Consider the following 15,367-nt stretch of genomic DNA (forward strand, 5'->3'; position numbering starts at 1 on the left):
GGGGTGGGTGGCTAGCACCACGCCTGGCCGCCTTTGTCTCCCCAGTGGTGATGTTTACACACCGCACCAGGTACTCATTTTGAGTTCGTTCTAGGGGAGGCCCAAGACCAGCTCAGTTAATAGTCATTGGTGCTGGAATAAGACTCGGGTCGCCAAGTTCGTAGTGCATTACGCTAACTGCTACACTACTGCTCCTCACGCACGCCCACACACGCACACACATGCACACGTGGACGTTTATGGCAGGAGCTGGAAGTGGATGCTAAGATAAGCAATCTGAGTAGCCTGGAGGTGTCCGGCAGCGAGGGATCGGTACCTCACCGCCCGGCAGAGCCGTGCTTCTCCACACGTGTCACAGGACTGCAGCACCTGCGGGTGAGCACACCCACTGCCCAAACCGCTCACACAAACCACACAGACCACACCGCCCACACCGCTCCCTCCAACCAAAACAACCACACCACTCACACTAACCACCCAACCACACCGCTCACACCAACCACACTGCCCACACCAACCATACCCCTCAGACCAGCCAAAGTAACCATACTGCTCATATTAAACACCCAACCACACCGCTCACACAAACCACACAGACCACACCGCCCACACCGCTCCCTCCAACCAAAACAACCACACCACTCACACTAACCACCCAACCACACCGCTCACACCAACCACATTGCTCACACCAACCACACCGCTCACACCACACCAATCACACCAACCACACCGCTCACACCAACCACACCAATCACACCGCTCACACCACACCAACCACATTGCTCACACCAACCACACCGCTCACACCACACCAACCACACCGCTCACACCACACCAACCACATTGCTCACACCAACCACACCGCTCACACCACACCAACCACACCGCTCACACCAACCACACCGCTCACACCACACCAACCACACCGCTCACACCACACCAACCACATTGCTCACACTAACCAAACCCATCAAACCACCCACACCATTTACACCGCACACACCAATTGGACCATCAACACCATCTACAAAACCCACACAAATCACACCAACAACACCGTCCATACCGCTCATGCCGCCAACTACATCCACACCACCCACACTAATCACACCGCGCACATCAACCGCACCAACCACACCAACAACACCGCCCACACCGCCAACTCCACCCACAACAACTACCCAACCCACACCGCCCCTACTGACGGCGCTGCCCCAGGGCGCTGTGTCACCGGGTGCGGTCACTATGAGCCGAGTGAACGCGTGTCTGTCGCAGGGATCGCTGACCTTCTCCATAGTCCTCGAATGCCACTATGGGGAGATGGACATGATGGAGACTTGGGCCCTGGACATCGGCACTCCGCTGGCCGCCCAGCTTGGCTCCGCATTGCCACCGCACACGCCGAACCTCACGCTCCCTGCGTCCCCCATCTCGCCGCTCGCACGGCCGGCTGCTCCCTTCGCCGACTGTGCCATCAGGTCCCCCTCCCTCCCGTCCTCAGCGGGGTTTGGGGTGGCTAAATCACCCAGTCGCACGGAATCATGGAGCTGGGGTTCGTACGATCATCGCCACGCCGGTCTTGTGTCATCACCACTGCCGCAGTCACCGCTGTCGAATGCACCGTCCCCCCGCTGGGATGTAGCATGGCGGCTATCCGAGTCGAGGGACGGTGATGGTTGAGGCTGGACCGCAACCCTCGCCGCACGTCTCGCGGTCAGGGCCAGTACTCAGGAAGACTTGGGGTGGGCCCTAGTGGGTCATGCCCCACCTTTTGCCCATCCAGGTTCACTCTCCTTGGCGGTGAATCATTGCTATGGTGTCTCCCACATGACAGCTCTTCTGCCCCCCCCCCCTCCCCCCATGCTGAGAGATGGAGCCAGGCTTAGTCACGGTGGAGTTGCCACTGAAATCGTGAAAGGGAAACTCTGGTAACCACTTCCACCATCGCGCGTCATGGCTGTGTACTCGTTTCCACATAAAATGAGGGATGTGAAAGGGTTTTTCTGTGTGTCCTCACTCGATTTCTTCTCGAGCTCGGTGTTATTAAAACGTCGACTGTGCCAGATATACTGGATGAGGTGTGCCGGGTGTGAAACTAGTTAATTCAGCCCTGAACTTTTCCATGACATTACAATAAATAGGCATTCTGTCTGATACCATCTGGGTTGGGAAATACCATTAGTGTCCACTACGGGCAAAACGATTGGCATATATCCCTGCGGTGTAATATATATTTGCCACAAATGAACCACAATGCTGATCTCGTCAATGAGCATAAACCAGACATGGGCAAAGTACGGCCCGCGGGCCGTATACGGCCCGTTGGGCTTTTTAATCCGGCCCACCGAACTTGTCCAAACATTTTTCGATTTAAAGCTTTCGTGACTGCAGGGATTCATCTTCTTGGTTCTTTCGGTAAAGTCCAAATATTAATCAATTAAATTTTACCTTCCTCCTGTAATGCCCCCATTTCCCCATTAGATGGCGCACTTTGACCGGGAGAGATAGAGAATATTCGTATGAGCAATTCATGTTTCTATTGAAAGTAAGTTAACAGTAATATTTGGATTAAGTATTGTTTTTGGAAGCATTCACTGTAATATCGTATGAACGTTTACTTCACCGCATCATCGTATGAATGATGCGAGAAGAGATTAACGGGTTCTTATGTTAGCGATTTATGTACTCGGCGCTTTCGCTCTCTAAATTACGGCTTGAATGAGGGGGAGGGGTATGACTACATCACAAAATTAATATCTTACTAGGAATTTTATATAACAAAAGTTATATACATAACTGTTACGCTTTGTGTAATTCAACAAAACTTAACTCCGAGTTCTCTCCGAATTTCACGAGTCCGTTCTAGACCCCACAGTTTTTTCAAAGCGTTTTAAGCACAGAAAACATAACGTTAGAAAAATCATTAATTATACAAACTTTTCAATAATTTCCTTCTTCACTTCGATTTAAATTTTCTTTAAAAACTTCTCACCAACATTACCACTCATTACCACTTTCTCCGAAGGCAAGTTTGTAAAAGAATACATGGTACAGACAGCAGACATCTCGTGTCCAGAGATCAAAAGCAAATTTGAAAAAGTCAGTTTATCACGCAGGACTGTGACTCGCCGTGTGGAACTGATTGATAAAAATATAGCCAGTCAAACAAAAAGTCTGATTCCTTTGAATTATATTCACTAGCACTGGATGAAAGTACGGACGTAAAAGATACTGCTCAGCTCCTCATTTTTATCCGAGGCATTGATGACAATTTTTCGATAACAGAGGAGTTTTTGACCATGGAGACCCTGAAAGGAACAACGCGGGGAGAGGACTTGTATAACCAGGTATCTGCTGTCATCGAAAGAATGACGCTACCTTGGAGTAAACTTGTCAATGTCACAACGGATGGATCGCCAAATTTAACTGTAAAAAATGTTGGGCTGCTGAAAAGAATCCAGGATAAAGTGAAAGGAAAATCCTGTCCAGGATCTTATTTTCCTTCACTGCATCATCCATCAGGAATCCCTGTGTAAGTCTGTATTGCAGCTTAATCGTGTCGTGAATCCAGTCGTAAAACTTGTGAACTTTATACGAGCAAGGGGACTTCAGCACCGTCAGTTTATTACGTTCCTGGAGGAAACTGATGCGGATCATCAGGACTTGCTGTACCACTCCCGTGTCTGCTGGTTAAGTTTGGGGAAAGTGTTACAACGAGTGTGGGAGCTGAAAGAAGATATTATCGCATTTTTGGAGTTGATGGGGAAATCTGACGAATTCCCTGAGCTAAGCGACAAGAACTGGCTTAGTGACTTTGCGTTTGCAGTGGACATATTTTCACACATGAATGAGCTGAATGTGAAACTGCAGGGGAAAGATCAGTTTGTTCACGACATGTACAAACATGTGAAAGCCTTCAAATCCAGCTCACTTTGTTCTCCGGACAAATTGCGAACAAATCTTTCGCTAATTTCCCCACACTTGCCATGCAGGAAGAGGCACCGCGAAACGCAAAAAAATACAGCAAATCACTTGAGGACCTGCACGGAGAATTCTGCCATAGGTTCTCTGATTTCGAAAAATTGAACAGTCACTTCAGCTGGTGTCCTGTCCCCTGTTACAAGACCCTGAAACAGCACCACAGGAGCTGCAGTTGGAACTGATAGATCTTCAGTCTGACTCCGTCCTAAAGGAGACGTTCAACTCTGTTAAACTGAATGACTTTTATGCTTCACTTAACAGAGCCATGTTTCCAAACCTCCGGAGGACTGCACAGAAGATACTGACTTCGTTTGGCTCGACTTATGTGTGTGAGCAGACATTCAGCGTCATGAACGCCAACAAAGCCCGTCACAGATCAACGTTAACGGATCAGCACCTCAGATCTATCCTGAGAATTGCCACAACCAAAATAACTCCAGACTTGGATGCACTGGCAAAAATGGGAGATCAACAACACTGTTCCCACTGAAACTGAAAGTGATTATGTGTTGCTGCAGCGAGGTTGGAGCCAAATCTCCATCACACAGCCTGCGTGGCTGCTCTAACCTGTTAATGTAGATAATAAAGTTCAAGTGAGGTAATTGGTTTGGGCGCAGGCCTCAGATGTTTTCATGATGTTTGATCAGTCACGTTACGACATGTTTTTGTATTGTTCATGTGCGTGCAATTTGTTAAATTGCCTTGCAAATAAATGCTTTGCTACCTGTTAAAGGCCAAATCCTTTCATGTAATGATTTTTACATGTCATTTATATTAGTTCACACAAACACTCCATCCATCTGTTCCTGGCCCGGCCCCTCTGTCAAATTTTAGAACCCATTGTGGCCCGCGAGGAAAAAAGTTTGCCCACCCCTGGCATAAACCATCATGCAAACTCCGGTCATATTCACAGTGGCTTTTGGCTAACCATCGACCAAAGACGGTCACTGCATCGTATGCTTTTAGATGCGCTTCTCCGGCCGTCTGGAACGCTCTTTGCGATATTAGGAACCCACTCGAGCAATGCAGTTTCAGATCTTAATTGAAAACGAATTTCTTTAGAAATGTAAGAATAGGTTTCCCCCTTTTTTTCTGGCAACAAAACAGGTGTTAAGTTGTTAAAACACCAAATTGAAACCTTTTTTTATGAGCAATCATGTCTGTATTAACCACAATACTTGTGGTCAGAATGCAAAAAAAACATACTCTGATAATAGATGCATTGACCTTGAAACTGATTGGTCCACACCAGAGACAGCTTTCTTTTGAGCCTCGTCTCAAACGGTGTTAGGCCAAAAGGCGTCCTCTGGTCTAATACCTTTTTTCATTTAGTTTGCTGTCCTTGCCCCACACCTCCGATTGTCACGATTGGCTACGTACGGTGTGAAAGAAGTTAAACATACGGTACCTACTTTTCCTATTTCCATATTCAATAGATGCTTATCGCCCATACCAATGCATCCCTTCAATTAACATTTTTCAAAAATATAAAACTATCGCATTGACCTTGTTATCTAACCTATATAATTCATTTTTTGTCTGTCTGTCTGTCTCTGTCTGTCTGTCTGTTTGTCCGTCTGCGTACGCTCCCTTCCGGGGGATTTAGCTCTCGGACCGTGGGGTTCGCCGAGATTAAATTTTGCAGGTGGGCACGCCCCCGGCCCGCGGTAAACTTAGGTCTTTCCGATTTTTTGTCTCTAAACTTTAAATCGGACCGATTATCGATTTAGTGCGATTGCTCTTTATTTAGTTACATAAATATATATTTATTTATTTAATATTGCCGGCCGGCGCGGACCACGGCGGTTGCCCCTGGCAACGGGTAGCAACAACTTCGCTGCGGGGTGGACGCCATTTTTAATTCCCGTTACAAATATGCGCATGCATTAAGACGCGACTCTGAGGTAAATTCATCAAAGTTTCACGTCCTCTTCACTCCCCTTCCACCCCAATGTGTGCAATTTACTATTATAGGGTCGGTAGATAATAAAATTATAGCGATTAGACAGTATTATTGTAGCGCGGGGGGGGGGGCGTAAGGGCCCCAGTACCCACCCTCAGCCGGGTGGGCAATCTAGGCGAGGCCGGAGGCTCTGCACGGTACTAGGCCTCGACACGCAACTCTGTCAGGCGACGACTTTGTGGTATAAACTCGATATACCCAGCGTTGCCCAGGGGAAAAATACATTTAAAATCTTCTGAAAACTTTAAAACATAACATACCAATGAAAATACAACTGTGTAATTAAAATTATAAACCCGACCGCGCCAAGAATCGATTCGCTGAATCGCGAAAAGGAATCGAAGGTTGTAGATTCATTTAGAATCGCCTTATTTCCGTTTAATAAAGTTGGTTATAGAGTTGAAATAAACTGCTACGAATGGCAAATATCCGGCGTTGACTGGGGCTAAAATATAATTAAAAACTCCTGAAAACTTTAAAACATAACATAACAATGAAAATAAAACTCTGTAATTAAAAATGGAAACCTCCTATGCGCCAGGAATCGATTCTTTGAATCGCGCAAAGGAATCATCGAAGGTTGTAGATTCCTTTAGGATCGCGCTTAACATGTGGTGAGGGGTGAGTGGTGAGGGGTGAGTGGTGAGTGGTGAGAGGTGAGGGGTGAGTTGTGAGGGGTGAGTGGTGAGGGGTGAGTGGTGAGGGGTGAGTGGTGAGGGGTGAGGGGTGAGGGGTGAGGGGTGAGGGGTGAGTGGTGAGTGGTGAGGGGTGAGTGGTGAGGGGTGAGTGGTGAGGGGTGAGTGGTGAGGGGTGAGTGGTGAGGGGTGAGTGGTGAGTGGTGAGGGGTGAGTGGTGAGTGGTGAGGGGTGAGTGGTGAGGGGTGAGGGGTGAGTGGTGAGGGGTGAGGGTGAGGGGTGGGGTGAGGGGTGAGTGGTGAGGGGTGAGGTGGTGAGTGGTGAGGGGTGAGTGGTGAGGGGTGAGTGGTGAGGGTGGTGAGGGTGAGGGGTGAGTGGTGAGTGGTGAGGGGTGAGTGGTGAGGGTGAGGGGTGGTGGTGAGGGTGAGTGGTGAGGGGTGAGTGGTGAGGGGTGAGTGGTGAGGGGTGAGGGGTGAGTGGTGAGGGGTGAGTGGTGAGGGGTGAGGTGAGGGTGAGGGTGAGTGGTGAGGGGTGAGGGTGAGTGGTGAGGGGTGGTGGAGGGTGAGTGGTGAGGGTGAGTGGGAGGGTGAGGGGTGAGTGGTGAGGGGTGAGTGGTGAGTGGTGAGGGGTGAGGGGTGAGTGGTGAGGGTGAGTGGTGAGTGGTGAGGGGTGGGGGTGAGTGGTGAGGGTGAGGGGTGAGTGGTGAGGGGTGAGTGGTGAGTGGTGAGGGGTGAGTGGTGAGGGTGAGGGTGAGTGAGGGTGAGGGGTGAGTGGGAGGGTGAGTGGTGAGGGGAGGGGTGAGTGGTGAGGGTGAGGGGTGAGTGGTGAGGGGTGAGGGGTGAGTGGTGAGGGGTGAGTGGTGAGGGGGTGAGGGGGTGAGGGTGAGTGGTGAGGGGTGAGTGGTGAGTGGTGAGGGGTGAGGGGTGAGTGGTGAGGGGTGAGTGGTGAGGGGTTAGGGGTGAGTGGTGAGGGGTGAGTGGTGAGGGGTGAGTGGTGAGGGGGGAGGGGGGAGGGGTGAGGGGTGAGGGGTGAGCGGTGAGGGGTGAGGGGTGAGTGGTGAGTGGTGAGGGGTGAGGGGTGAGTGGTGAGGGGTGAGTGGTGAGGGTTGAGTGGTGAGGGGTGAGGGGTGAGGGGTGAGTGGTGAGTGGTGAGGGGTGAGTGGTGAGGGGTGAGGGGTGAGTGGTGAGGGGTGAGTGGTGAGGGGTGAGGGGTGAGTGGTGAGGGGAGAGTGGTGATTGGTGAGTGGGGAGGGTGAGTGGCGGTTGTTAGTGGTGATTAGTGAGGGGTGAGTGGTGAGGGTGAGCGTGAGTGGTGAGGGTGAGTGGTAAGAGTGAGTGGTGAGGGTGAGTGGCGGTTGTGAGTGGTGATTAGTGAGGGGTGAGTGGTGAGGGTGAGCGTGAGTGGTTAGGGTGAGTGGTGAGGGTGAGCGGTGAGGGTGAGCAGTGAGTGTGAGTGGTGATTGGTGAGGGTGTGATTGGTGAGGATGAGTGGTGAGTAGTCAGGGTGAGTGGTGAGGGTGAGTGGTGAGCGGTGAGGGTGAGTGTTGAGGGTGAGTGGTGAGTGGTTAGGGTGAGTAGTGAGGGTGAGTGGTGAGCGTGAGTGGTGAGTGGTGAGCGTGACTGGTGAGGGAGAGTGGTGAGGGAGAGTGGTGAGGGAGAGTGGTGAGAGAGAGTAGTGAGTGGTGAGGGTAAGTGGTGAGGGTGAGTGGTGATTGGTGAGGGTGAGTGGTGAGGGAGAGTGGTGAGGGAGAGTGGTGAGGGAGAGTGGTGAGTGAGAGTGGTGAGGGAGAGTGGTGTGGGTGAGTAGTGAGTGGTGAGGGTGAGTGGTAAGTGGTGAGGGTGAGTGGTGATTGGTGATTGGTGAGGGTGAGTGGGGAGGGTGAGTGGCGGTTGTTAGTGGTGATTAGTGAGGGGTGAGTGGTGAGGGTGAGCGTGAGTGGTGAGGTTGAGTGGCGAGCAGTGAGGGTGAGTGGTGATTGGTGAGGGTGTGATTGGTGAGGATGAGTGGTGAGGGTGAGTAGTGAGGGTGAGTGGTTGTTGTGAGGGTGAGTGGTTGTTGTGAGGGTGAGTGGTGAGGGTGAGTGGTAAGAGTGAGTGGTGAGGGTGAGTGACGGTTGTGAGAGGTGATTAGTGAGTGGTGAGGGTGAGTGGTGAGGGTTAGTGGTGATTAGTGAGGGGTGAGTGGTGAGGTTGAGTGGTGAGTGGTGAGGGTGAGTGGCGGTTGTGAGTGGTGATTAGTGAGGGGTGAGTGGTAAGGGTGAACGTGAGTGGTGAGGGTGAGTGGTGAGGGTGAGCGGTGAGGGTGATCAGTGAGGGTGAGTGGTGATTGGTGAGGGTGTGATTGGTGAGGATGAGTGGTGAGTGGTCAGGGTGAGTGGTGAGGGTGAGTGGTGAGCGGCGAGGGTGAGTGTTGAGGGTGAGTGGTGAGCGGTGAGGGTGAGTGTTGAGGGTGAGTGGTGAGTAGTGAGGGTGTGTGGTGAGCGTGACTGGTGAGTGGTGAGGGTGAGTGGTGAGGGAGAGTGGTGAGGGAAAGTGGTGAGGGTGAATGGTGAGGGTGAGTGGTGAGGGTGAATGGTGAGGGTGAGTGGTGAGGGTGACTGGTGATTGGTGAGGGTGAGTGGTGATTGGTGAGGGTGAGCGGTGAGGGTGAGCAGTGAGGGTGAGTGGTGATTGGTGAGGGTGTGATTGGCGAGGATGAGTGGTGAGTGGTCAGGGTGAGTGGTGAGGGTGAGTGGTGAGCGGTGAGGGTGAGTGTTGAGGGTGAGTGGTGAGTGGTTAGGGTGAGTAGTGAGGGTGAGTGGTGAGCGTGAGTGGTGAGTGGTGAGCGTGACTGGTGAGGGAGAGTGGTGAGGGAGAGTGGTGAGGGAGAGTGGTGAGGGTGAGTAGTGAGTGGTGAGGGTGAGTGGTAAGTGGTGAGGGTGAGTGGTGATTGGTGAGGGTGAGTGGGGAGGGTGAGTGGCGGTTGTTAGTGGTGATTAGTGAGGGGTGAGTGGTGAGGGTGAGCGTGAGTGGTGAGGTTGAGTGGCGAGCAGTGAGGGTGAGTGGTGATTGGTGAGGGTGTGATTGGTGAGGATGAGTGGTGAGGGTGAGTAATGAGGGTGAGTGGTTGTTGTGAGGGTGAGTGGTTGTTGTGAGGGTGAGTGGTGAGGGTGAGTGGTGAGCGGCGAGGGTGAGTGTTGAGGGTGAGTGGTGAGCGGTGAGGGTGAGTGTTGATGGTGAGTGGTGAGTAGTGAGGGTGTGTGGTGAACGTGACTGGTGAGTGGTGAGTGGTGAGGGAGAGTGGTGATTGTTGAGGGCGTGATTGGTGAGGATGAGTGGTGAGTAGTGAGGGTGAGTGGTGACGGTGAGTGGTGAGGGTGAGTGTTGAGGGTGAGTGGTGAGTGGTGAGGGTGAGTGGCGGTTATGAGTGGTGATTAGTGAGGGGTGAGTGGTGAGGGTGAGCGTGAGTGGTGAGGGTGAGCAGTGCGGGTGAGTGGTGATTGGTGATTGGTGAGGGTGTGATTGGTGAGGATGAGTGGTCAGGGTGAGTGGTGAGGGTGAGTGGTTGTTGTGAGGGTGAGTGGTGAGGATGAGTGGTGAGGGTGAGTGGCGGTTGTGAGTGGTGATGGGTGAGTGGTGAGCGGTGAGGGGTGAGTGGTGAGCGTGAGTGGTGAGGGTGAGTGGTGAGGGTGAGTGCTGAGTGGTGAGGGTGAGTGGTGAGAGAGTGGTTAGTTTTGAGGGTGAGTGGTGAGGTTGAGTGGTGAGCGTTAGTGGAGAGTGGTGAGTGGTGATTGGTCAGTGGTGATTGGTGAGGATGAATGGTGAGTAGTGAGGGTGAAGTTGAGTGGTGAGGGTGAGTGATGGTTGTGACGGTGAGTGGTGAGGGTGAGTGGTGAGAGTGAGTGGTGAGGGTGAGTGGTGATTGGTGAGTGGTGAGGGTGAGTGGTGAGGGTGAGTGGTGAGGGTGAGTGGTGAGGGAGATTGGTGAGGGAGGTTGGTGAGTGGTGAGTTGTGAGGGTGAATGGTGAATAGTGAGTGGGAGTGGTGAGTGGTGAGGATGAGTGGTAAGGGTGAGTTGTGAGTGGTGAATGGTGAGGGTGAATGATGAGTACAGTCAATATGCACTGCTGTTATCATACCAGGTACCACCACCACAATATGTACTCCTCTCATCATAGCAGATACCACCAGAGCATTATGCACTGCTGTAATCATAGCAGGTACCAACACAGCAGTATACACTGCTGTAATCATAGCAGGTACCAACACAGCAGTATGCACTGCTGTAGTGATAGCAGGTACGACCTCAGTCGGTATACACTGCTGTAGTGATAGTAGATACTGCTATTGAGTTGGTAGATACCGCTATAGTAAATACTAAAACAGTCAGTATATACCACTACAGTCAGTCAATACTGCTACAGTCAGTATATACTACTATACAGTCAGTACATACTGCTACGGTGAGTAGCTACTAGAGTCAGTAGATACTATTATAGAGTGAGTAGATACTGCTATAGATTTTGTAGTTACTACTATAGTCAGTGGATACACTATAGAGTCAGCAGATACTATACAGTTAGTCGTTACGAGTATATAGTCGGTAGATACTACTGTAGGCCCAGTAAATACTACTATGGTCAGTAGTTATTACAGTCACTAAATACTACTACACAGTCAGTAGCTACACATGGCTCAGTAGATACTACGGTACAGTCAGTAGATACTACTACAGAGTCAATAGATACCACTTCCTCTGTTGTATGTAAGGTGTTGTTAGTATATATACCTACGAGGGGTAAAGATATTTTTGAGGTGGGGGGGGGGGGGGGGAGACCACAATTTTCGGAAACATTTTGACATCAACTATTTACCCCACACTTTCTACAACTTTTTGGACTTGTGAAAGCCTCTTATATATTTGTTGGTGGAGAAATGTACAAACAGCCCATCGGGCTTTGACAATACATTAGTATCTGTGTATATATATGTAAGGTTTTTAAGAAATATATTTTTCACCCGGGCAAAGCCGGGTACTTCCGCTAGTCATATATATTTGAGATCTAGGCATAAAACACTTCAAGACGATCTCTGGTAGCATTTGTCACTCTTGGGGGTACTGATGAAACATTCTTTAGCCAATGATCCAGGAGCAGCCATTGAGTGAGTTGCTTAGAGATCGAGGAGCGGCTGCAAAGGATGGGGGAGGGGCTAGGGGGCAGGGGGTGTGGGAAATAAGGGGCGGGGCATTGGGAAGTACAGTACGTACAGTCGACGAGGGGGGCGTGAGAAATGGGGCGGGGCTGTGGGGGAGGGGCGTGGCTATATCTTGGGAAGTGGGTGGCCACTGTGCGCATGCGCGTGAAGCTCGCCGCGGCAAGATGGCGGACGGGTTGACGGGCGACGAGGAGCAGGTGAGGGTCGACGCGGAGGGAGACGGGGCGAGCGAGGAGGACGAGGAGGGGATGCGAGCCCTTACCCCGGGGCCACTTGGCTCGTGCCCATTTGGGCACGCGAGCGGCGTCGCCCCGGCCTGGGGTTGAAGGCTGCGAGGCCGGGTCCCGGGTCGGGGCCCCCCAGTCCGAGGTCTCGGGGCGGTGGGGAGAGGCCCAGGCCCAGTCCCAGGTCCCAGGTCCCCCGGGTCTCCTTCACGAGGCCCAAATTCACCGCGGAGGCACGCGGATGTGGGTTTTAAATGGAGTCCACCTCCACTACTGTCATCCTCCCTCATCGCTCCTTCCCGCATCGCTCTTTCTATCACTCGCTGCTCTCCTATCGCTCTTCGCTGCCTCCTGCATCCTCTGCCTCTTTCTGCATCACCCCCCCCTCACTGCCAGCTCCTGTCCGCATCACTCCCTCCTTCCGCTCACCACGCACTGCGTCACTCTCCCCTCGGAGTGAGCCTTGTACGGATTAATGGTCCAGGCGGTATAAAACTGGGGTCTTGGCCAGGGATTCTCAGCCGATTCGGACCCCGCGTGCCCCTCTCCGTCCTCCGCACTTTATTGGCGGACCCACCAAGCGACAGTCACGGGGGGTCTCGGGTCAACAGGAAACCCGGCCGGTCGCTCTGCGTTGGAGCTTGCGGCTCGCAATCACGGGGAGGTTGCAAGTTCAAAGCGTCGTTGGTGGGGGTTGGGAGTTGACTCTGCCCATCATCATTCCGGGGTCTATAAATTAAGTACCATGCTTTGGGAAGTCAACAGCGATTTGTCATATGGAATATACTCGCCCCCGCCAAGGGAATGTGGAATTTCTACCACTGGTTCTGCGAGATTGGCACCCCAGTGCCTTCTCGGTGCTCGTGTGAATACATCGACAAGATTTCCGTCAAGAGGCAGCGGCTGTGTTGATTGGTCGTGAACACAATGTCAACAGCTGTTCGGTGGGCAGTGAGGAGAATGTCGGAGTTTGTTTTTGACAGTAAATCATTGCATCTGCAACATTTCCGAGAATCGCTTCCTCCCCACGGCCTGAACGGCGGTGGCACGCGGGCTACCGAGTGCGACCGCTTCGCTGAGCCCTTCAGGGGATTATTGCCTTACGAGTGGATTCCCAAACCACATCCACAATCGGGTGCAGGCCACACGCTGAGACCGAGTCGCCAGATACCACCGTTTTCACATCCAGAGGCATTGGAAAGTTTGACGTGGATTTGGTGGAGAGTTATGAAAAAAAGTTGGGATACGTTCCCTGGACTTTTTTTTATCTATCAGGAAGGACCCGTGTCTTTAAAGAGATTGTCTTTGCCGATTGTCTGGCAGTTAACCAGCACTGGTTCAATCAAGCAAGACTGACTGCTCTGACTGCTCATGAGTTACTGTCGAAACCAGTCCAAAGTTTTTTGCTGCTAAATCGATGCAGCTGAAATTGTGCACTTTCAAAAGGCCGTGTGACTGCTAGGTTGTGAAAAGCATTTTACATTTTTCAATGTAGAGACATTTTAAGTAGTTTTATCGTACAATTTTTTTATCAGGAAGTGGAAAAAATGGATGAGGCAGGAAGCGGTAAAGTAATGGCTGTGTGAAGTAGGGGCCATCCATTTAGTAGGTACGCAACATCTGTCGGCTTGACCCCCCCCCCCCTTCCTTGTACGCACGCGTACTTTTTACCCCCCCACCTGCGTACATACGCTTGACGCACCCCCCCGAATCCTATTGAACGGCGGATATTTAATCCACGCTGAAACGATCAAGGATTAATAATATTAACGTGTTTAAGCAAACCGATAAGTCCACTGCCGGACTATCTAACTCATTTGAAGGCCAATGTAGACAAATTATTATCGAGGCTTCACCCCCCCCTCCTCCCCCCATTTCCTATGCGTACGTACATTGTCAGTAGACCCCCCATACGCAAGCATAAGCATTTGGGTTAACCCCCCTCCATGCGTACGTACTAAATGGATTGCGCCTAGGTGCTTGGGCGGCAGGTGATCGTGAGTGGGAATGAGCTGAAGGTGGTTGAAGGTCGATTCTTTGTTTGAATCCCGAGAGGAAGAGAATCAGAATGCTTTATCGTGTTCGACAAGGAAGGACGTGTTTTCAGATTTGGAGAGCGCCAGAAGAATGAGCAATGTGGAAGAGAGAATCGTGCCTTAGACTCCGGATCGATTACTGAATGAGTGAACCAGTGTTCCATGGGAATCAAGCTAATTACCCCGAGTTTTGTGAGACTTAACATTGCTGATGGTGGAGCTGAGTAGCGTATTCGGAGATTATTCTTATGCGTTTGGGGATCGGAGAACTTGAGGTTAAAGCGAGATACGTATGTGGTTTGTGTCCTTCCCATCTCGCTCAACACTCTCTGCCTGCCCCCTCTTTTCCTCTTCCTCTCGTGGCCCTAAATCGCCACGTGTGCATCTCAGGCTACCAAGCAGTTCCTGGAGGAGGTGAACCGCTGGCGCGAGCAGAATGGCGCTGCCCCCGTGTGCTGGGCCACAGCCGTCAAGTTCCTGGCCGCTCGCAAGTTTCACACGCAGCGTGCCATCGAGCTCTTTCACGCCTACCGGGTAGGGAAGCGCCCCGAGCGCGGAGGCACCCAACGCACTTGCTTGCCACTCTGCCTGTTGTGGCCCTCTCTGAGCGTGTTCGATTCCTGTTCAGGACCAATACGTGGCAAATATTTGAACTTGACCTGGGCATCATCTTAAATCAGTAAGGTGTGTAAACATCAGCATTGGGGAGACGAAGGCGGCTGGGCTTTGTGTTGACCACCCATCCCCTTGTGCGCCATGCTGACCTGCATAGGTGCTACTTGCTAACAGCTCTTGCCCCAACAGTCTGTTCAAGGCTATACAGGGGATATCTGTCTTCATCTCTGTGGGTGCTTGTGTGTGGTTGTGGCACAGCTGACACGCATCCGGGAGGGCATCTATGGGTTGCGGCCTGACGAAGAGCCCCTCCGCTCGGAGCTCTCCTCCGGAAAGTTCACAATCCTGGTAAGAGCGCCAAGTACTCCCTCATGCCCCTCGCTGCTCTCGCGTATCGGCCTTCGTCGATTCTCGCTAATGGCCCTTGCCTCAATAGTGCATGTGGGCTACATGGAGGGATCTTTGCCTGTCTCTGTGTGAGCAGAGTGGCCGGGACCCTGGGGGGGCGGCGCTGGCACTTTTCACGGCAAGGTTGCACGAGCCGGCGCGCGCGGCGCACACCGTCGTGCTGCAGGCTGTGCTGTACCAGCTCGACCGCGCCGTGGAGAGGCACGCGCTTCTCACGGACCCACTCCTCGCGCGCAGGCCCTCCGCACATAGGCCCATCCCGCGCAGAACCGCCCTGTGCAGACCCACATCTCACAGTACTAGGGTG

The 15,367-nt window shown here is 52.0% G+C and overlaps 1 protein-coding gene across 1 annotated transcript in view; it reads left to right on the forward strand.

Annotated features, from left to right (window-relative positions):
- Positions 1–15,367, forward strand: part of PTPN9 (protein tyrosine phosphatase non-receptor type 9) — a 45,654-nt gene that overhangs the window by 18,579 nt on the left and 11,708 nt on the right. Inside the window, exons 13-16 of the mRNA XM_061553323.1 lie at positions 247–375; positions 14,428–14,571; positions 14,911–15,000; positions 15,137–15,261. Coding sequence (XP_061409307.1) covers positions 247–375; positions 14,428–14,571; positions 14,911–15,000; positions 15,137–15,261 — 488 coding nt within the window. The remainder of the gene's footprint in view (positions 1–246; positions 376–14,427; positions 14,572–14,910; positions 15,001–15,136; positions 15,262–15,367) is intronic.

Source organism: Lethenteron reissneri, chromosome 18 (genome assembly GCF_015708825.2).
Source record: "Lethenteron reissneri isolate LAM-NWPU_2019-01 chromosome 18, ASM1570882v1, whole genome shotgun sequence".
Taxonomy (NCBI): Eukaryota; Metazoa; Chordata; class Hyperoartia; order Petromyzontiformes; family Petromyzontidae; genus Lethenteron; species Lethenteron reissneri.